This window comes from Protomyctophum parallelum (assembly GCF_964188405.1).
Source record: "Protomyctophum parallelum genome assembly, chromosome: 20".
In the NCBI taxonomy this organism is placed as follows: Eukaryota; Metazoa; Chordata; class Actinopteri; order Myctophiformes; family Myctophidae; genus Protomyctophum; species Protomyctophum parallelum.
The window spans coordinates 916,094-939,347 of NC_139718.1; the positions used below are offsets into that span (position 1 = coordinate 916,094).

General features: G+C 45.6%; 1 protein-coding gene across 1 annotated transcript in view; it reads left to right on the top strand.

The window, feature by feature from the left end:
* ccdc88c (coiled-coil domain containing 88C) overlaps window positions 1–20,289 on the top strand; it is a 100,798-nt gene extending 80,509 nt beyond the window's left edge. Inside the window, exons 28-34 of the mRNA XM_083791402.1 lie at window positions 630–719; window positions 1,860–2,089; window positions 7,992–8,084; window positions 9,276–9,533; window positions 11,024–11,125; window positions 13,128–13,366; window positions 19,433–20,289. Coding sequence (XP_083647528.1) covers window positions 630–719; window positions 1,860–2,089; window positions 7,992–8,084; window positions 9,276–9,533; window positions 11,024–11,125; window positions 13,128–13,366; window positions 19,433–20,239 — 1,819 coding nt within the window. The 3' untranslated portion in view covers window positions 20,240–20,289. The remainder of the gene's footprint in view (window positions 1–629; window positions 720–1,859; window positions 2,090–7,991; window positions 8,085–9,275; window positions 9,534–11,023; window positions 11,126–13,127; window positions 13,367–19,432) is intronic.
* Window positions 20,290–23,254: the final 2,965 nt, after the last annotated feature.

The window sequence follows — 23,254 nt, forward strand, 5'->3', positions numbered from 1 at the left end:
ATTTTCTATATTTTCAGAGATAAGCTGAACTCTCTCAGATGTATTATATATTTATATAATATATTTTCTATATTTTCAGAGATAAGCTGAACTCTCTCAGATGTGTTGTGTATATATTTATATAATGTATTTTCAGTGTGCTTTGTATATATGTATGTTTATATTTTCAGAGATAAGCTGAACTCTCTCAGATGTGTTGTGTATATATTTATATAATGTATTTTCAGTGTGCTTTGTATATATGTATTTTTACATTTTCAGAGATAAGCTGAACTCTCAGACGTATTTATTGATATAATATATTTTATATATTTTTAGAGATAAGCTGAACTCTCTCAGATGTATTGTTTATAATATATATATTTTTTTATTCTATTGTGTGTTCTCCTTGCTATGCTTTTATATATGTCTCTCTGTTAAAGCACTTTGTGACTTGTTCTTAAAAGGTGCTTTACAAATAAAGCTTTATTATTATTATTATTATTATTATATATTTTATATATTTTCAGAGATAAGCTGAACTCTCAGATGTATTGTGTATAATATATTTTATATATTTTCAGAGATAAGCTGAACTCTCTCAGATGTATTGTGTATGTATGTTTATTATATATTTTATATATTTTCAGAGATAAGCTGAACTCTCTGAGGCGACAGAAGGAGAAACTAGAGGAGAAGATCATGGATCAGTACAAGTTCTACGACCCCGCCCCCAAAAAGTAATTGACACTAATTAACACAATGTGTTTTAGCATATTCTACTGATGTTTGTGACACGAAGGTCGAGGTTTTCAAGCTCATTTTTATGAAAGAATAAAAAAAGAAACACAGCCCCTCATGCATTAGGACAATATCAGTCACCAGAAGCAGAGACGTGTGTTTTCAACCAGTCTAACGTTCATTAGAAGGACAATATCAGTCACCAGAAGCAGAGACTTGTGTTTCCAACCAGTCTAACGTTCATTAGAAGGACAATATCAGTCACCAGAAGCAGAGACGTGTGTTTCCAACCAGTCTAACGTTCATTAGAAGGACAATATCAGCCACCAGAAGCAGAGACGTGTGTTTTCAACCAGTCTAACGTTCATTAGAAGGACAATATCAGTCACCAGAAGCAGAGACGTGTGTTTTCAACCAGTCTAACGTTCATTAGAAGGACAATATCAGTCACCAGAAGCAGAGACGTGTGTTTTCAACCAGTCTAACGTTCATTAGAAGGACAATATCAGCCACCAGAAGCAGAGACGTGTGTTTTCAACCAGTCTAACGTTCATTAGAAGGACAATATCAGCCACCAGAAGCAGAGACGTGTGTTTTCAACCAGTCTAACGTTCATTAGAAGGACAATATCAGTCACCAGAAGCAGAGACGTGTGTTTCCAACCAGTCTAACGTTCATTAGAAGGACAATACCAGCCACCAGAAGCAGACGTGTGTTTCCAACCAGTCTAACATTCATACCTAAAGCTTTGTTAACATAAACACATGAATATTCATATTGTAGGAGGAGTCAGTATATGTAACTCATGAATATCCATATTGTAGGAGGAGTCAGTATATGTAACTCATGAATATTAATATTGTAGGAGGAGCCAGTGCAATTAACACAAGGATATTCATATTGTAGGAGGAGCCAGTATAATTAACTCATGCATATTCATATTGTAGGAGGAGCCAGTGGGGCGGGGCTAAAGCTCTGTCATTAATTAACTCATGCATATTCATATTGTAGGAGGAGCCAGTGGGGCGGGGCCAAAGCTTTGTCATTAATTAACTCATGCATATTCATATTGTAGGAGGAGCCAGTGGGGCGGGGCCAAAGCTTTGTCATTAATTAACTCATGCATATTCATGTTGTAGGAGGAGCCAGTGGGGCGGGGCCAAAGCCTTAGCTAAGCTGATGAAGCCCAATCGTAAGGAGAGCAGCAGAGAGAGGCCCCTCCCCTCCCCCCCGCCCATCCTCCCCCCCCCGGGCGACACCCCCCCGCCCCTGCCTCCCCGCACAGGAAGTGACACGCCCGACAACAACGGACACGCCCACGGCAACCACCACGCCCACCAGTCCCCGGGGCTCACGCCCGTTGGTCGAGGTAACGCACGCACACACACACACAGACACACGCACGCATGCACGCACACACACACACACAGTATGCATATGACTGGTTGTTCTTTTTTCCCCCATATATATATATATATATATATATTTTTTTTTAATTTCTTTGTGATTAGTTGAATGTTTTAAAAGCTAGTTAAAGGTGTAGTGAAATGAAAAAGACGTTTTTCACACTTTTAGACCATATCCGTGGTCATTATATGGGCATACCTAACAATGGATGCCAAAAAAATGTGAAAATTCTCATTTCTGTGTGTTTCTATATCAAAGGTCCATAAAAACGATTGCATTATGTATTTATTAAAACGAAAACGTGCTGCGTGATGACGTGTAGAGATACACATCGATAAAAGCCAATAACAATGAAGCTCACCCGTTTTATTTTCCCATATTTGCTCATCCGTCCATCACAGCTGCTACTGATTACAGAATCCTCCGTTTTTATTTCCATTCCAGATAACATCCAGACAGTGTATTATTCGCTTTCAACTTAATCATCACGCTATTTGATTGATTGATTGAAATCTTTATTAACAGTTTGTAGAATTTACAGTACATTTTAAGCACAAACTCAATACAAAGACTGTCAACTGTGAGTGGACGACCCAATTAAGCATTACACTTGTTTACAACAGGGTCCACATTGTTCAATTCATCAAAACATTTAAAGACATACAAACATTTAGAGACATACAAATAGACATTTCTCTGTAGGTAAAGAACAGAACAGGAATTCATCATATGGGAAGCAAAAAAAGGGAAAAGATACAATATACAGTGAGGGAAAATGTGGTGGGGGGGTGGGGGGGATTCAGATTTTACAGAGGCCAGTTTCGAAATGCAGCCATCCGTAGGTGCCCTTTGAGAGCGGTTTTGAAGGAGTCAAGGGATTCACATGTCTTAATGACTGTTGGTAGGGCCTTCCACATTTTGGTGGCATAGGAGCGAAAATAATTTAGTCCCTTGTTTGTGCCGAATCTGGGTTGTACATGGTTTGTTGCACTCCCTCTGGTGTTGTGGGTGTGGACTTCGTTTACATTAAGGAAGTATTTAGACAGGTACATGGGTATCTTGGTGGTGTATCGAATCTTGTGGACCAGACCCATTGCAAGATGCTGTACTCTGTCGTCGACCCTAAGCCATCCCAGCCTGTCAAAGTGGGCAGGGGTGAGGTGGGTTCGGGGGGTGAGGCCAAGTAGGAGCCTGACCAGTTTGTTTTGAGAGGTCTGGAGCCTTGTTTTAAGGGCCTTTGAGGTGCTGTGGTACCAAGAGGTGGATGCATAGTCAAAGAAACCTTGTACGAGGGCTCCTGTTAAGGTCTTCAAGGTGTTTTTGCTGACCAGTGAGGAGATCCTGTAAAGGAATCTTGTTCTTTGATTGACTTTTTTGATTACGTTGGTGGCCAATTTATCACCGGAAAGATTGGCCTCCAGGATGGAACCTAGGTAGGTAATTTGATCTTTTCGTGTGATAATATTGTCACCCACTCTAACCAAGAAGCCATCTGCCTTGCTGAGTTTACTATTTGATCCGAAGAGGATGGATTCAGTTTTTCCCAGGTGTAAGGATAGTTTGTTATCAGCGAGCCAGGTGCAGATTCTACCGAGTTCAGAGCTGAGGGTCTTTTCAACCTGCAGTTTGTTCCTGTCCGAGACCAGCAGTGCTGAGTCATCTGCGAACAGGCTAGAATATGTATCTGAAAACATTATATGGTAGAAATAAGCCACATAACAGTAAACTGGTTGTGCTGGCCGACCATATGATTTATAAACAAACAACACCACGCTGTTGCGCATAGCATTAGCTACCGTCCCTAGCTACAGTCCCATCGCCTGAAGGGATGCGACGCTCTGATTGGTTCAGAAACTTCAGACCGGTGTTTCATGTCGAAACACCATTTTCATGTTGTTCACCATTTCCCTTTAATGGAGTCTCTAGTCTAGACAGATTGAGTTTGTCACCAGACAGACCTAGTTCTTGTTCAGCGTCTAATTGTTGGAAGGTGCGAGACCATTGAGAGCTTTATAAACAAGTAAAATAATTTAAAAAAAATCAATCTTAAAAACAACCAGAAAAGCCAATGCATTGAAGCTAAAACTCTGGCTACCGCATTTTGGACAAGTTGTAAATAATCTGTCAGTTGTTTTCTTTGGTAGTTTCAGGAAAAAAAAGTGCATTGCCGTAATCAAGCCGAAGAAAAAACAATGGCATTGATCCGCGTTTTCTTTGCATCGTCCAATGACAGATAGGCTCTCATTCGTGAAAATATTTCGAAGGTGAAAAAAGGAAATCTTGGTAACATGATTATTATTAAACCCATTTTGACCTGGGAACGATTCTATAAATGTTCTTCTACATCCTGACAGTTTTCTGAAAAAGCTATGTTTCTATGTCAGTCGTTCTTCGATATTTAAAAAATAGCAGACCGTCAGGATGGTAACTTACGTTATGACGGAAGGATCCGTCTACTAGCACCGAAGGATCTTAAACGGCAAAGGAAGTAGATTATTTGCTTTGTTTTCTTATCGATTTCTCGCTTATCGATTTCTCTCATCGAAATCGATAAGCGAGAAATATCTCTGTCTCTCTCTCTATCTCTCTGTCTCTCTCTCTCTCTGTGTCTCTCTCTATCTCTCTCTCTCTCTCTCTCTCTCTCTCTCTCTCTCTCTCTCTCTCTCTCTCTCTCTCTCTCTCTCTCTCATGGCACACAGGGTTGTGGGTATGGTGAAGCTCCACCAGGTGGCGCCAAACACCACCGAGTCATATGTGGGATTATAAATAAACGACCTTTAGTCACCCCCCAACATGGCAGACAGGCAGACAGACAGACAGGCAGGCAGGCAGACAGACAGACAGGCAGGCAGGCAGACAGATAGATAGACAGACAGACAGACAGGCAGGCAGGCAGGCAGGCAGGCAGGCAGGCAGGCAGACAGACAGACAGACAGAATGTTTTCTAGATAATTGCTCTCATACACACCATGCAGAAAAAGCCACCAGTGTGTGTGTGTGTGTGTGTGTGTGTGTGTGTGTGTGTGTGTGTGAGTGTGTGCGTGCGCGTCTGTGTGTGTGTGTGTGCGTGTCTCTGTGTGTCAAACGTTCAGCCAAGAAAAACAAAAGGTTTGTCTAAACAGTGAGTCTGATGAGATGATGCAACTCTTCTTCTGCAAGTAACGCACTTTATCCTTTTATCACCACTGGAAAAACACTACATCAGTCGCCAGAAGCAGAGACGTGTGTTTCCAACCAGTCTAACGTTCATCAGAAGGACAATATCAGCCACCAGAAGCAGAGACGTGTGTTTCCAACCAGTCTAACGTTCATTAGAAGGACAATATCAGTCACCAGAAGCAGAGACGTGTGTTTTCAACCAGTCTAACGTTCATTAGAAGGACAATATCAGCCACCAGAAGCAGAGACGTGTGTTTCCAACCAGTCTAACGTTCATTAGAAGGACAATATCAGTCACCATAAAGCAGAGACGTGTGTTTCCAACCAGTCTAACGTTCATTAGAAGGACAATATCAGTCACTATAAAGCAGAGACGTGTGTTTTCAACCAGTCTAACGTTCATTAGAAGGACAATATCAGCCACCAGAAGCAGAGACGTGTGTTTTCAACCAGTCTAACGTTCATTAGAAGGACAATATCAGCCACCAGAAGCAGAGACGTGTGTTTTCAACCAGTCTAACGTTCATTAGAAGGACAATATCAGCCACCAGAAGCAGAGACGTGTGTTTTCAACCAGTCTAACGTTCATTAGAAGGACAATATCAGCCACTAGAACCACGGATGAGCGTTCTCAATTAAGATGAATATAAAATATATTAAATACTGAATCTATCAACTTTAACAACGGTCCTTTTTTAATCTCTTCTCACTGATTTAACTCTTTGTAATCATGATTAAACTCTTTAATTCTGATTGAACTCTTAATTAACAGCATGATATTAACTCTCATTAATCATTCTGTCTCTCTTTTCTATTGTCTCTCTTTGTTGTCATCCATTGTCTTTATACTATTGTCTTTATTATTCTATTGTCTTGTTTGTTTTCTATTTGCACGCTACCTTTTCCTTTGTTTTCTCCTTTATCGCATCTCTCTCTCTATCTCTCTGTCTCGCTCTCGCTCTCTCTCTCTATCTCTGTCTCTGTCTCTCTCTCTCTCTCTCTGTCTCTCTCTCTCTCTCTCTCTCTCTCTCTCTCTCTCTCTCTCTCTCTCTCTCTATCTCTCTCTCTATTTGTCTCTCTTTGTCTCTCTCTCTCTCTCTCTCTCTCTCTCTCTCTCTCTCTCTCTCTCTCTCTCTCTCTCTCTATCTCTCTCTCTATCTCTCTTTGTCTCTCTCTCTCTCTCTCTCTCTCTCTCTCTCTCTCTCTCTCTCTCTCTCTCTCTCTCTTGTCTGTCTCTCTCTCTCTCTCTCTCTCTCTCTCTCTCTCTCTCTGTCTCTGTCTCTGTCTCTGTGTCTCTCTCTCTCTCTCTCTCTCTCTCTCTCTCTCTCTCAGCTCACAAACGTTTCCATTTCCTGCGCAGTAAAAGTCAGGATAAGCTCCACCTCCCCCCTGCCAGCCCCTCCCCCTCGCTCGCCCCCTCCCTCTCGCTCACCAGACGACTGCGTTTCTGGTCCTCCTCTGACATCATGGCTGACGTCATGACGTCATCATGACATCGTCGTGATGATGTCACCATCGCCTCCAACGGAGCCATCACCTTCATCATCATCATCATCATCATCATCACAACACAAAAGCAACATCTTTATCGACCCAATAATTTCAGTGCCATGGACGAAGGTCTTCGTCTTTTTAAATCCAACCGTTAAGTGCCATTGTGGCGGAGTCATCATCTTTGAATGTTATATATTGAGTGGTTCTCACAGGGTTAAACCCTATGTTTCTGTGACAGTGGTTCTCACAGGGTTAAAACCTCATGTTTCTATATCAGTGGTTCTCACAGGGTTAAACCTCATGTTTCTATATCAGTGGTTCTCACAGGGTTAAACCTCATGTTTCTATATCAGTGGTTCTCACAGGGTTAAACCTCATGTTTCTATATCAGTGGTTCTCACAGGGTTAAACCTCATGTTTCTATATCAGTGGTTCTCACAGGGTTAAACCTCATGTTTCTATATCAGTGGTTCTCACAGGGTTAAACCTCATGTTTCTATATCAGTGGTTCTCACAGGGTTAAACCCTATGTTTCTATATCAGTGGTTCTCACAGGGTTAAACCCTATGTTTCTATATCAGTGGTTCTCACAGGGTTAAACCTCATGTTTCTATGTCAGTGGTTCTCACAGGGTTAAACCCTATGTTTCTATATCAGTGGTTCTCACAGGGTTAAACCCTATGTTTCTATATCAGTGGTTCTCACAGGGTTAAACCCTATGTTTCTATATCAGTGGTTCTCACAGGGTTAAACCTCATGTTTCCATATCAGTGGTTCTCACAGGGTTAAACCTCATGTTTCTATATCAGTGGTTCTCACAGGGTTAAACCTCATGTTTCTATATCAGTGGTTTTCAAACTATTTCATGTTAAGGACCCCTAGAATTATCTGTATTTGGCCGCTGACCCCCATCTGAAAATATGTTGTTCCAGGGACCCCCAGAAGCAAAGATATGAGTTAAAAACGTGAAAACATTCTCTGTGAAAGAATATATATTCAAAGAATTGCACACATTTTCACGATTGTGTGCGTGTGTGTGTGTGTGTGCGTGTGTGTGTGTGTGCGTGCGTGCGACAGTCACTAATTAATTGCTTTAAGTAGATTAGCCAATCACAACATGCTGCTGTAGTGTGAAGCTGCTGGCCAATCGGATGTTTAAAAAATAATAATATGCGTGACCACGCCCACTCACGCTGTGATTGGTTCGACAGGTGTGACGGACAGGGGGCGGAGCCTATACAACAGCAGCACGCCGCGAGGCAGCAGTGACAGCGTCAACGGCGAGGAGGCGGGGCTTGGACAAGGTCACGGTCATTAAACTTTGTCTTCACAAATTGGGGGAAATATGATCTGCTATTTGTGCATTAGGGGTACACTGTCGTATGACGGTGTATAAAATGACATTTGATGTTCTTTGACGTTCAAATACTTAGTTTAAGGGTTTGTTCAGTGATTTCACTTAATTAAAGGCGTAGTGAAATGAAAAAGACGTTTTTCACACTTTTAGACCATATCCGTGGTCATCATATGGGCATACCTAACAATGGATGCCACTTTTAGACCATATCCGTGGTCATCATATGGGCATACCTAACAATGGATGCCACTTTTAGACCATATCCGTGGTCATCATATGGGCATACCTAACAATGGATGCCACTTTTAGACCATATCCGTGGTCATCATATGGGCATACCTAACAATGGATGCCACTTTTAGACCATATCCGTGGTCATCATATGGGCATACCTAACAATGGATGCCACTTTTAGACCATATCCGTGGTCATCATATGGGCATACCTAACAATGGATGCCAAAGAAATGGGAAAATTCTCATTGCTGTGTGTTTTTATATGAAGAGTCCATAAAAACAATTGTTTTATTTATTTATTAAAACGAAAACGTGCTGCGTGATGATGACGTGTCGAGATACGCATCGATAAAAGCCAATAACAATGAAGCTCACCCGTTTAATTCCCCATATCTGCGCATCCGTCCAACACAGCTGCTTCTGATTACAGAAATCCTCCCATTCCAGATAACATCCAGACAGTGTATTACTCGGTTTCAACTTAATCATCACGCTAAATTATGTATCTGAAAACATTATAGGGTAGAAATAAGCCACATAACAGTAAAGTGGTACAGCTGGCCGACCATCTGATTTATAAACAAACACACACCATGCGTGTTGCGTATAGCATAGCTACCGTCCCTAGCTACCGTCCCATCGCCTGAAGGGATGCGACGCTCTGATTGGTTCAGAAACTTCAGACCGGTGTTTCATGTTGAAACTTCTAAATAAATGGATCACCCCCCCCCCCCCCCCCCCCCCCACTGTAGAGCGTGCATGTGCACATCTTGTTACCGGGGCTTACCGGGGTTTTTTTTTCCCAAATCACTGAATGCTCCTTTAAGTTGTAAAACGTGATATTTTATGTTAAAATACTTCAGTTAAAGTTGTGTAACGTAACCTTTTTGCTGTCCCAGCAGGCCACACCCCCAGACCTCTCATCCAGAGCCCCAGGCCAGTGAGCTCCTCTCCCAGCCAACAGGCCTCCTCTCTGGGCCTGGTCAACCAGAGCCCCAGGCCAGTGAGCTCCGCTCCCAGCCAACAGGCCTCCTCCATGGGCCTGGTCAACGAGAGCCCCAGGCCAGTGAGCTCCGCTCCCAGCCAACAGGCCTCCTCCATGGGCCTGGTCAACAACTCCAGCTCCAGGCCTGGCTCGGCAGCCGGCCGGAGGCCCCGAGGTCAGTGTGTGTGTGTGTGTGAAGAAATAGCAGATCTACAAGCACTTCAGGTTCAGTTCTGTTTCAGGCTCGTTGTGGAGCGAGGCAGGCGGCCTCGCTTCACTTGGGCTTTCTGCTTTAACGTCCGTTATACCAGAAACCAGACTGAGGGGGGTGTTTAAGGAGGTCCCAGACTGAGGGGGGTGTTTAAGGAGGTCCCAGACTGAGGGGTGTTTAAGGAGGTCCCAGACTGAGGGGGGTTTAAGGAGGTCCCAGACTGAGGGGGGTGTTTAAGGAGGTCCCAGACTGAGGGGGGTGTTTAAGGAGGTCCCAGTCAGTCAATAATCCCGCTCAGGACGGAGATTAATCACAGGACGGAACAATAATCTTAACATAACGGAGCGCGTCGCTCCACAGGCTGGGAGCGTCATCGCTCCACAGGCTGGGAGCGTCATCGCTCCACAGGCTGGGAGCGCACCGCTCCACAGGCTGGTAGCGTCGCTCCACAGGCTGGGAGCACATCGCTCCACAGGCTGGGAGCGTCATCGCTCCACAGGCTGGGAGCGTCGCTCCACAGGCTGGGAGCGTCGCTCCACAGGCTGGGAGCGTCGCTCCACAGGCTGGGAGCGTCGCTCCACAGGCTGGGAGCGCGTCGCTCCACAGGCTGGGAGCGTCGTCGCTCCACAGGCTGGGAGCGTCGTCGCTCCACAGGCTGGGAGCGTCGTCGCTCCACAGGCTGGGAGCGTCGCTCCACAGGCTAGGAGCGTCGCTCCACAGGCTGGGAGCGTCGCTCCACAGGCTGGTAGCATCGCTCCACAGGCTGGGAGCGTCGCTCCACAGGCTGGGAGCGTCATCGCTCCACAGGCTGGGAGCGTCACCGCTCCACAGGCTGGGAGCGTCGCTCCACAGGCTGGGAGCGTCATCGCTCCATAGGCTGGGAGCGTCGCTCCACAGGCTGGGAGCGTCATCGCTCCACAGGCTGGGAGCGTCACCGCTCCACAGGCTGGGAGCGTCATCGCTCCACAGGCTGGGAGCGTCACCGCTCCACAGGCTGGGAGCGTCATCGCTCCACAGGCTGGGAGCGTCACATACTGTACAGTATATTGTTACATTATGTTACATATATTGTGCATTACATTCACTCATTCACACACCGATGGCGGAGGAAACCATGCAAGGCACCAACCAGCACATCAGGAGCATTCAGGGGTTCAGAGTCTTGCTCAAGGACACTTTGACACTAACTCTGGGGGGGGGGGCACAGAGGGACCATCCGGTCACTCTACCGCTGAGCCACCGGCCCCCCCACCCCCTCTGAATAACTCTTCATCTAAATCAATGCTTCCGATTCTAAGCAGTTGTGTGCGTCACGGCGTAGCGCGGCCCTAAACGCCGCCTTCGGGAAGAAAACGTGTGAAAAAAAACCCACTGGATGTAAATTCATGTTTATGAAATATGAAAGTTCATGTAAATTAATATGAATATTTATGTGTTTGTATATGAATATTCAGGCTTCCAAGGCGATGAGGACACCATGTTTGGTCTCCATGGTAACGGTCTGAGTTACAACAACAACAACACGTCACTGTCCAACTCCCCGGTGACCTGTAGAGGTACGCACGCACGCACGCACGCACGCATGCACGCACGCACACACACACGCACGTACAGTAAGGCGAGGACAGGCGTCCAAATCCATTTTCTGCCAAAATCAGTGGACAAAAATGGAGGACAAAAACAAGACCTGAGAACTATTAGTGGACAGCTGACCTATTAGTGATCTATTAGTGGACAGCTGACCTATTAGTGAACTATTAGTGGACAGCTGACTTATTAGTGAACTATTAGTGGACAGCTGATCTATTAGTGAACTATTAGTGGACAGCTGACCTATTAGTGAACTATTAGTGGACAGCTGACCTATTAGTGAACTATTAGTGGACAGCTGACCTATTAGTGAACTATTAGTGGACAGCTGACCTATTAGTGAACTATTAGTGGACAGCTGACCTATTAGTGAACTATTAGTGGACAGCTGACCTATTAGTGATCTATTAGTGGACAGCTGATCTATTAGTGAACTATTAGTGGACAGCTGACCTATTAGTGAACTATTAGTGGACAGCTGACCTATTAGTGAACTATTAGTGGACAGCTGACCTATTAGTGAACTATTAGTGGACAGCTGACCTATTAGTGAACTATTAGTGGACAGCTGACCTATTAGTGAACTATTAGTGGACAGCTGACCTATTAGTGAACTATTAGTGGACAGCTGACCTATTAGTGAACTATTAGTGGACAGCTGACCTATTAGTGAACTATTAGTGGACAGCTGACCTATTAGTGAACTATTAGTGGACAGCTGACCTATTAGTGAACTATTAGTGGACAGCTGATCGGCCGTTGCGGTAGTGCTACGTACGATTGGTGTGCGACAATTATTACCTTAAAGGGTCCGGGGGTTATCTAATCCATTAGTGATTAATTATTACCTTAAAGGGTCCGGGGGTTATCTAATCCATTAGTGATTAATTATTACCTTAAAGGGTCCGGGGGTTATCTAATCCATTAGTGATTAATTATTACCTTAAAGGGTCCGGGGGTTATCTAATCCATTAATGATTAATTATTACCTTAAAGGGTCCGGGGGTTATCTAATCCATTAGTGAAATGTGCCCATCGTTTATAGCGCCCCCCAGAGGACTTTCACCCACGGACCGGATGTTGTTGTGAATGTGTGTAGCAGCTAACAGACCGGATGTTGTTGTGAATGTGTGTAGCAGCTAACAGACCGGATGTTGTTGTGAAGGTGTGTGTAGCAGCTAACCAATCCAATCCACTTTATTTATATAGCAGAGTTTACAAAGTGCTGTACAGGAGAAAAAATTAAATAAAAACAAGTGCACTAAAGCTACCACACAGAAAAACAACAGCGAGAAAACAAAGTACAAACAGTGACAACAACTGAGACACATTACAGAAAACAACAGAAAAACAACAGCATCACAGTGAGACAAAACATATACATATACTAACATTAGGACCGGATGTTGTTGTGAATCTGTGTAGCAGCTAACAATAGTATTGTTGTCGTTGTCTCGTTGTCGTCGGCTAAACAATGCAGGGAACATTTTCGATGACGTGTCACTGTCGCGCCTCTAGGCCGTGGAGCGATGTGGCCGGTTTAGATATCACTAGCCTCGATACCCAGGCTTTCATTTCGTCTGCGCGAAAGATGAAAGCCTGGAAAAAGCCGTGGGCTGAACCAGTCTAAAAGTGGGAGTCAACCCTTCCGGGTGGGCGTCGCTCTAAATGATGTGACGTAGCGCTGGCCGGGGGTGACGGACAGATCGATGAGATCCAATCAGGGTGCGCGCTTTTCTGAGGCGCGACCCTCCCATCTAGGCCAGAAATGTCTCTGCTTAGGTCAGGCTAAGATATCACTAACTTGACGGAGATTAAGACATCTTACCCAAAATGTGATTCCTGGAAACGCCACTGCCACGCACACACAAAACACACAGTGACACGCACAGTGTCCGACAACGTGCACGCACACACACTCACATGCAAACAGACACATTGTGACATCACTTCCTGTCTGGTTCCCAGACTCGTCGGATCGCCACGGACGCCCGGCCAGTTTCTCCAGCGATGATGTCACCGCAGGCCTCCTCAACCAATCACAGCAGTCCCTGTCCCGTAGCTCCACCCTCCCGTACGACATGGCCCACCCCCCTCCCCAGAGAGGGGGCGGGGCCAAGGCCAAGCCCCGCCCAGGCTCTCCAGGAAGTGAGATGGTGACGTTGGAGCAGTTCCTACAGGAGAGCAACGTCAAGTCTCCTCCCATGGTAACCATAGCAACCTGCTCTACTGCACCTCTCTCTCTCTCTCTCTGTGTCTCCTCCCATGGTAACCATAGCAACCTCTCTCTCTGTCTCTCTGTCTGTGTCTCTCTGTGTCTCCTCCCATGGTAACCATAGCAACCTCTCTCTCTGTCTCTCTGTCTGTGTCTCTCTCTGTCTCCTCCCATGGTAACCATAGCAACCTCTCTCTCTGTCTCTCTGTCTGTGTCTCTCTCTGTGTCTCCTCCCATGGTAACCATAGCAACCTCTCTCTCTGTCTCTCTGTCTGTGTCTCTCTCTGTCTCCTCCCATGGTAACCATAGCAACCTCTCTCTCTGTCTCTCTGCCTGTGTCTCTCTCTCTGTCTCCTCCCATGGTAACCATAGCAACCTCTCTCTCTGTCTCTCTGTCTGTGTCTCTCTCTGTGTCTCCTCCCATGGTAACCATAGCAACCTCTCTCTCTGTCTCTCTGTCTGTGTCTCTCTGTGTCTCCTCCCATGGTAACCATAGCAACCTCTCTCTCTGTCTCTCTGTCTGTGTCTCTCTGTGTCTCCTCCCATGGTAACCATAGCAACCTCTCTCTCTGTCTCTCTGTCTGTGTCTCTCTCTGTGTCTCCTCCCATGGTAACCATAGCAACCTGTCTCTCTGTCTCTCTGTCTGTGTCTCTCTCTGTCTCCTCCCATGGTAACCATAGCAACCTCTCTCTCTGTCTCTCTGTCTGTGTCTCTCTCTGTCTCCTCCCATGGTAACCATAGCAACCTCTCTCTCTGTCTCTCTGTCTGTGTCTCTCTCTGTGTCTCCTCCCATGGTAACCATAGCAACCTCTCTCTCTCTCTCTCTGTGTCTCCTCCCATGGTAACCATAGCAACCTCTCTCTCTGTCTCTCTGTCTGTGTCTCTCTCTGTCTCCTCCCATGGTAACCATAGCAACCTCTCTCTCTGTCTCTCTGTCTGTGTCTCTCTCTGTGTCTCCTCCCATGGTAACCATAGCAACCTCTCTCTCTGTCTCTCTGTCTGTGTCTCTCTGTGTCTCCTCCCATGGTAACCATAGCAACCTCTCTCTCTGTCTCTCTGTCTGTGTCTCTCTGTGTCTCCTCCCATGGTAACCATAGCAACCTCTCTCTCTGTCTCTCTGTCTGTGTCTCTCTGTGTCTCCTCCCATGGTAACCATAGCAACCTGTCTCTCTGTCTCTCTGTCTGTGTCTCTCTCTGTCTCCTCCCATGGTAACCATAGCAACCTCTCTCTCTGTCTCTCTGTCTGTGTCTCTCTCTGTCTCCTCCCATGGTAACCATAGCAACCTCTCTCTCTGTCTCTCTGTCTGTGTCTCTCTCTGTGTCTCCTCCCATGGTAACCATAGCAACCTCTCTCTCTGTCTCTCTGTCTGTGTCTCTCTCTGTCTCCTCCCATGGTAACCATAGCAACCTCTCTCTCTGTCTCTCTGTCTGTGTCTCTCTCTGTCTCCTCCCATGGTAACCATAGCAACCTCTCTCTCTGTCTCTCTGTCTGTGTCTCTCTCTGTCTCCTCCCATGGTAACCATAGCAACCTCTCTCTCTGTCTCTCTGTCTGTGTCTCTCTCTGTGTCTCCTCCCATGGTAACCATAGCAACCTCTCTCTCTGTCTCTCTGTCTGTGTCTCTCTGTGTCTCCTCCCATGGTAACCATAGCAACCTCTCTCTCTGTCTCTCTGTCTGTGTCTCTCTGTGTCTCCTCCCATGGTAACCATAGCAACCTCTCTCTCTGTCTCTCTGTCTGTGTCTCTCTGTGTCTCCTCCCATGGTAACCATAGCAACCTCTCTCTCTGTCTCTCTGTCTGTGTCTCTCTCTGTGTCTCCTCCCATGGTAACCATAGCAACCTCTCTCTCTGTCTCTCTGCCTGTGTCTCTCTCTGTGTCTCCTCCCATGGTAACCATAGCAACCTCTCTCTCTGTCTCTCTGTCTGTGTCTCTCTGTGTCTCCTCCCATGGTAACCATAGCAACCTCTCTCTCTGTCTCTCTGTCTGTGTCTCTCTCTGTCTCCTCCCATGGTAACCATAGCAACCTCTCTCTCTGTCTCTCTGTCTGTGTCTCCTCCCATGGTAACCATAGCAACCTGCTCTTCTGCACCATTGTTGTTTTCGTCGACTAAAACTAAGACGAAAAATGTTCGTCGACTACCTTTTTCCACTGACAAAAACGAATGGAAACTAAATGAAAATTAAGCTATGATGACTAAAACTAAGACTAAATATACTGACAATTTCGTCGACAAATATGTTAGGAAGGGACTAGTGGACAAGAGATCCAGTATAAGTCATTTTACACTTTGGTTGCATGCTGAAAATAGCCGATCTACAAGCTCTGCGACGCGTTGTGAGCTTGTAGATCGTCTATTTTCAGCAAGTGTAAAAACACTCATTACGACGGCATCAAGGCCCGCCAAAATACATTTTAGTCGACTAAATCAACTGTAGATTTAGTCGACTAAAATCTTATGACGTTTAGTCGACTAAAACTAAACTAACACTAAGACATTCCAGGTGACTAAAATATGACAAAAACTAAATGAAGTTTCAGTCCAAATACTATGACTAAACTAAAATAGAAATTTGCTGCCAAAAACAACACTGTACTGCACCTCTCTCTGTCTCTCTGTCTGTCTCTAAATTCAATCTTTTTCAATTTCAAAAGGCATGATAAATATGTTCTACATTTGCCAAAGCGTACATACAACAAAACAAAAGTCAACACAGAAACAACAACTCTCTACACACACAGAAACAACGACAAACATCCCAACAATAATGAACAACAAGCAATACAGTAACAATGAAAATAAATTAACAAACATAAACATAACAGTAACTTAATGACCCTGTTCAGACAGATACACCTGTCTCTACTGTCCACTGGCTGTCCCTCAGACAGATATACCTGTCTGTCTCTTCTGTCCACTGTCTGTCCCTCAGACAGATATACCTGTCTCTACTGTCCACTGTCTGTCCCTCAGACAGATATACCTGTCTCTACTGTCCACTGTCTGTCCCTCAGACAGATATACCTGTCTCTTCTGTCCACTGTCTGTCCCTCAGACAGATATACCTGTCTCTACTGTCCACTGGCTGTCCCTCAGACAGATATACCTGTCTCTTCTGTCCACTGGCTGTCCCTCAGACAGATATACCTGTCTCTACTGTCCACTGGCTGTCCCTCAGACAGATATACCTGTCTCTACTGTCCACTGGCTGTCCCTCAGACAGATATACCTGTCTCTTCTGTCCACTGGCTGTCCCTCAGTCGATGACAACTCCACACGTATTTTGCTGCCAAAACTGTGCATTTGGACTGTTCTCCCAGAACATATTGGAGTGATGAGTTCAGTTATTAATGGTGGATTCAAAATCTTTATATTTTTCTTTAATTTTAGGGAAGCATGATTCTCTGATGTCTTTATATTTGTCGCATTGTAACAGAAAGTGTAGTTCCGTCTCCACCTCCCCTTGAGAGCAGAGTGAACACAGTCTGTCTTCTCTAGTGTCTCTCTCTCTCTCTCTCATTTTTAAAATTTTCGACGTCGGGTTAATAATGAACTATGAACTGATGACCGAGTTCATGTTTAAATGTGTGAACTGTGAACTGAACTAGTTCATTTATAAATGTGTGAACTGTGAACTGAACTAGTTCATTTATAAATGTGTGAACTGTGAACTGAACTAGTTCATTTTTAAATGTGTGAACTGTGAACTGAACTAGTTCATTTATAAATGTGTGAACTGTGAACTGAACTAGTTCATTTATAAATGTGTGAACTGTGAACTGAACTAGTTCATGTTTAAATGTGTGAACTGTGAACTGAACTAGTTCATGTTTAAATGTGTGAACTGTGAACTGAACTAGTTCATTTATAAATGTGTGAACTGTGAACTGAACTAGTTCATGTTTAAATGTGTGAACTGTGAACTGAACTAGTTCATGTTTAAATGTGTGAACTGTGAACTGAACTAGTTCATGTTTAAATGTGTGAACTGTGAACTGAACTAGTTCATGTTTAAATGTGTGAACTGTGAACTGAACTAGTTCATTTATAAATGTGTGAACTGTGAACTGAACTAGTTCATGTTTAAATGTGTGAACTGTGAACTGAACTAGTTCATTTTTAAATGTGTGAACTGTGAACTGAACTAGTTCATGTTTAAATGTGTGAACTGTGAACTGAACTAGTTCATTTATAAATGTGTGAACTGTGAACTGAACTAGTTCATTTTTAAATGTGTGAACTGTGAACTGAACTAGTTCATGTTTAAATGTGTGAACTGTGAACTGAACTAGTTCATTTATAAATATGTGAACTGTGAACTGAACTAGTTCATTTTTAAATGTGTGAACTGTGAACTGAACTAGTTCATGCAGAAAGTGAACTTTCTCAACACTGGATCTAATTATGATCGATGGAGTCGTAATGCCACTTACATTAGCTCTGATGATGTCATGCTACTTACATTAGCTCTGATGATGTCATGCTACTTACATTAGCTCTGATGATGTCATGCTACTTACATTAGCTCTGGGTTGCTAGGTGATGCCACTTACATTAGCTCTGATGATGTCATGCTACTTACATTAGCTCTGGGTTGCTAGGTGATGCTACTTACATTAGCTCTGATGATGTCATGCTACTTACATTAGCTCTGGGTTGCTAGGTGATGCTACTTACATTAAATAAATAACGGTAATGGCTCACATTACCGCCCACACCAAGACCGCACACACCAAGACTGCACACACCAAGTGACACTGATGAAGTCTGGATAGCCCAAACGTTTGTCTCCTGTTCAAAATGCAAGAATAAATGATTGAACTGGCGTCTTCTTGGTGTGTGCGACCCACCGTTATTGATTTGATATGATTTGAACGGGTAACGCACCTAAACCCAGGGTTGCTAGGTGGTGATGTCATGCTACTTACATTAGCCTTGGGTTGCTAGGTGATGTTGTCAACAGCAATGGAGCGCGCAACTAGTCTAGTCACTGGAGGGGGGGGGGGGGTATCATGCACGTGATGTATGCATGTGAAAATCACTACCTCACTTGTATATAGAAAACTTCCCATATCTCTAGAACACATCCATCAAAGCCTCAGAGGGGGGGGAGGGGGGGCAGAACACATCCATCAGAGCTGTGTTCAGACACAGGCCAGGTGTCTTGAACGCAGCTCAGTGAGGTCACATGTCGACCCCGCCCGCTCACCTCTGCCCCACCCCCTCCTGGTGCTGCGGCCATCTTGGAAACTAAACACAATATAAACAATGGGAGAGGGGGGGGGGCGAGAGGAGAGGGGCGGGGCCGAGAGGAGAGGGGTGGGGCTGAGAAAGGCCCTTTTTCTTGTCCCAGGTGGCATTTTCTCTGGTCAAAACCGGCTTCATGTGACGGTCTATAGGTGGCGCCGTAGCGGTCGCGGTCAGCCTTTCTGATCGCCGAAAATAAGATCAAGGTTTTTGGCTCTTCAAAATAAGATCAAGGTTTTGGGCTCTTCAAAATAAGATCAAGGTTTTGGCTCTTCAAAATAAGATCAAGGTTTTGGCTCTTCAAAATAAGATCAAGGTTTTGGGCTCTTCAAAATAAGATCAAGGTTTTGGCTCTTCAAAATAAGATCAAGGTTTTGGGCTCTTCAAAATAAGATCAAGGTTTTGGGCTCTTCAAAATAAGATCAAGGTTTTGGCTCTTCAAAATAAGATCAAGGTTTTGGCTCTTCAAAATAAGATCAAGGTTTTGGGCTCTTCAAAATAAAATCAAGGTTTTGGCTCTTCAAAATAAGATCAAGGTTTTGGGCTCTTCAAAATAAGATCAAGGTTTTGGCTCTTCAAAATAAGATCAAGGTTTTGGCTCTTCAAAATAAGATCAAGGTTTTGGGCTCTTCAAAATAAGATCAAGGTTTTGGCTCTTCAAAATAAGATCAAGGTTTTGGCTCTTCAAAATAAGGTTTGAACGAGGGTATGATTTAATGAATGAATTAACCCTGGCGTTAATTATGTTAATTTCTTTCAGGTTTCTCCAGGACGTAGAAATAAATGAATAAATTATGCTAATTTCTTGCAGGTTTCAACAGGAAGCAGGGAGGACCTAATGACCGACTATTTCACCCGAGGCCCCTCCCACTCGGCTCCCACTGGCCGAGACCACACCACGCCCACCAGCTACGTCACGCCCACCGTTCAGCCGGCCAACCAGAGACCGGGACAGAGCGTTAAGCCCTCCCCCCGCCAGCCCGTTGGCCAATCGCCGGCCTCCTCCTCCTCGGCCCAGGCCCAGCCCCTCCCCCTCCTCCCACCCGGCCAGAGAAGCAGCCAATCGCTGAGCAGAGCCTTCAGCCTGGCCTCGGCCGATTTGCTGCGCTGCAACGGACCGACCGACGGCTACCGCGGATTGGCCGACGCCTCACCGTCCGTCGGCCAATCGGACGTGGTGCTTCGCCGCCCGGGGGGGGGCACGGCCGCCGCCAGGGAACGGCCGCTGTCGGAGCGGCTCGCCGGCGCGGCCAATCAGCAGGCGGACATGACCTTCCTAAGCTCCGCCCCGCTCCACCATTCGTCGTCTCTCAACCTGCTGCAGACGCAGCGATTGGCCGAGAGGGAGCGAGACCGAGAGCGCCTAGGCCACGCCTACCGCGGAGAGGTGGCCACGGTGACGCCCGTCAGGGCGCTCCCTGCGCCGCCATTGGACGACGGCGACGGCGGCTCAGAGCAGGGGGAGGGGCTTAGGGAGGGCCCACCCCCCGCCACTGACCCCGCCTCCCGCCTGAAGAAAGAAGAGGAAGGGGAGGAGCTTAGACCCAATAGTACGCCCGCCTCCCCCGACCCCAATAACGACCCGCAGACCGTTTGGTATGAGTACGGCTGTGTCTGAGACAGTGGACCCCCAAAGGACCCCCAGGGACCCCCAAAGGACCCCCAGGGACCCCCAGGGACCCCCAAAGGACCCCCAAAGGACCTCCAGGGACCCCCAAAGGACCCCCAAAGGACCCCCAGGGACCCCCAAAGGACCCCAAATGATTACTGACCCAGATACTTCAGTGATGCTTGCGGAACTCGACTCCGTCTCGTTCCTGACCGCATCCCTGTCGTGGCAATAATCACGTTAAACAACACCCTCTCGTGTGATATTGCTTAAAGGACCACTTCAGCACTTTTCAACCTATCTTCATATAATAGGTCCTCACTAATAATCATGAAAAAATGGTGCAATATTTTTTCTACTCAGTCTGTGTCCAATAGGAGGGCTGTGTGGGCAGTTCAGAAACCGTCTTCCAGTGACATCATCGATGGGGAATACAAGCTAATAAAAGCTGCAGGCTTTCTAGTCCTGAAAAGTTGCAATGCGAAAATGGAAGCCATCGTTCTCACGATAATGAAAATCTAAACATTTTTGTAAAGAAATCTTGTTTAAAAAAAAAATCTGCCTAATGATGATGTCACTGGAAGACGGTTTCTAAACTACCCACAGCCCTCCTATATGAGACACAGACTCATAGAGTCGGAAAAAAGCGTGCCATTTTTATCATGATTATTAGTGAGGACCTATTATATGAAGATAGGTTGAAAAGTGGTGAAGTGGTCCTTTAACTCACACTTCCCCTTTATTTACAACTGCCTTTAGAGCCGTTATTGACCTTTGACCTACCTTGAAACGTACCGTAGTTACGTCACCGTCGACAGCCAATAAGGGACCGCCATTCTTACCCACGTACCTTTACGTTAAACGTCATCAAGAATGGTGGCCACCCATTGGCCGACGGACAACACCGACATACGACATTTTGTCTTTGCTCAACCCATTCTGAACGGAACATTTTGGTGTCAGCATCATGTTATGCTTTAGCTATTGAAAAATAGCAGATCTACAAGCTCATATCGCGCCACCGAGTGGCGCGATACGAGCTTGTAGGTCTGCTATTTTTGAAAATTCGAAGAGCGACTGACATTTTTTAGAATCTGATCTCAGGTCAGAATGGGTTCATCAGACCAGTGTGTGTCCGGCGGAAACCTCGTATGAATCTGATCTCAGGTCAGAATGGGGTTAATGTAAGTCGCTCTGGATTAAGAGCGTCTTCTAAAATGCCTACATTGTAAATTGTGATGCGGTCGTACAACGACATCCGCAGTCGATTATAGTTACTTTACGCGATTATCCGGGAGTGACGCTGAGATGTTTATGGTCTACACACTGGAACGGGAAATCACTGGAATGACGTTGAATGAAATGGAATAACCGGGAAGAATCCTAAATATGGAGAAAAAAAACCTTAATTATGTATTGAATAATACTGTACTCTGCTTGTGTGTCTTAAAGCCTGCTGACATCACAGAACCTCTGATGTTCTGCAGAACGTTTTCACTTTTGGGACAAACTTTTGAAGGAATGTAGTTTTTGTTTTTGTTTTTGTTTTAGTTTTAGTTTTAGTTTTTTTTTTTTTTTTTTGGCTCATGAAGTAATTTTCAGGCACTTGTTTGGAATCCACTGAAAATAAATGACATGACGGACGGACGGACGGACGGACGGACGGACGGACGGACGGACACACGGACGGACGGACGGTCAAACACATTTCACTGGGAAATGATCCTCAGAATGTCATTCATTGATTGCAGTCAGACACTGAGGGACAGACACTTAAGGAGACATTCAAGGAGACATTTTGGACGGACGAGAAGAAATGAACTGAAAATGCACATTACTGTACAGAGTGACCTTTGACCTGCTGAAACATTCCATTCTGCTGACATGTCCTCAACTGTCCGCCCCAACCTTTGACCTTTGACCCCAGTCATAAAGTATCAACCTGTATGAATGCATTGTTTATCCTCTGATGTCATCACTCCATCCTTAATGTACAGAGAGAGAGAGAGAGAGAGAGAGAGAGAGAGAGACAGAGAGACAGAGAGAGACAGAGAGAGAGAGGGAGAGGGAGAGGGGGAGAGGGGGAGAGAGAGAGGGAGAGGGAGAGGGAGAGAGACGGAGAGAGGGAGGGATGCATGCATTTAGACATTGATATTGAAGGGTTTGGAGACAGGCAGACAGAGAGAGAGAGGGAGAGGGAGAGGGAGAGACAGAGAGAGAGAGAGAGAGAGAGGGAGAGAGGGAGAGAGGGAGAGAGGGAGAGAGGGAGAGAGAGACGGAGAGATGCATGCATTTAGACATTGATATTGAAGGGTTTGGAGACAGGCAGACAGACAGACAGGCAAGCAGGCAGACAGACAGACAGGCAGACAGACAGACAGACAGACAGGTCTCCTCCCTCTAATTACAGTCTTTGTGTCTGTCCATCTTTAGACGATATCCCACAATGCATTGCAACACCCTGACACTTTACTGGAAATGATGTGTGGCATGCACACACACACACACACACACACACACACATGAACACACACACACGTGGACATGCGTGCACACACACACACACAGGTTTGGTACAGTAACAGTGCGTTTAGTCTCGTGGGGGTTGTGGTTCAGACAAACCGCCCAGTTGGACTTCACACACACACACACACACACACACACACACACACACACACACACACACAGTTAAACCACTACATTTAGAGAAGGGTGGATCTCTGCACGCTAAGTTAAGCAGACACACACACATACACACACACACACTGACGCCCGCAGGCAGATAGACACAGAGAGAGAGAGAGGTTTTTCCTTTGGTAGTGAATGAATCATGCAGATGAGAGAGAGAGAGGTTGAGGGCGAGAGAGAAGGAGAGAGAGAGGTTGAGGGAGAGAGAGAAGGAGAGAGAGAGGTTGAGGGCGAGAGAGAAGGAGAGAGAGAGGTTGAGGGCGAGAGAGAAGGAGAGAGAGAGGTTGAGGGCGAGAGAGAAGGAGAGAGAGAGGTTGAGGGCGAGAGAGAAGGAGA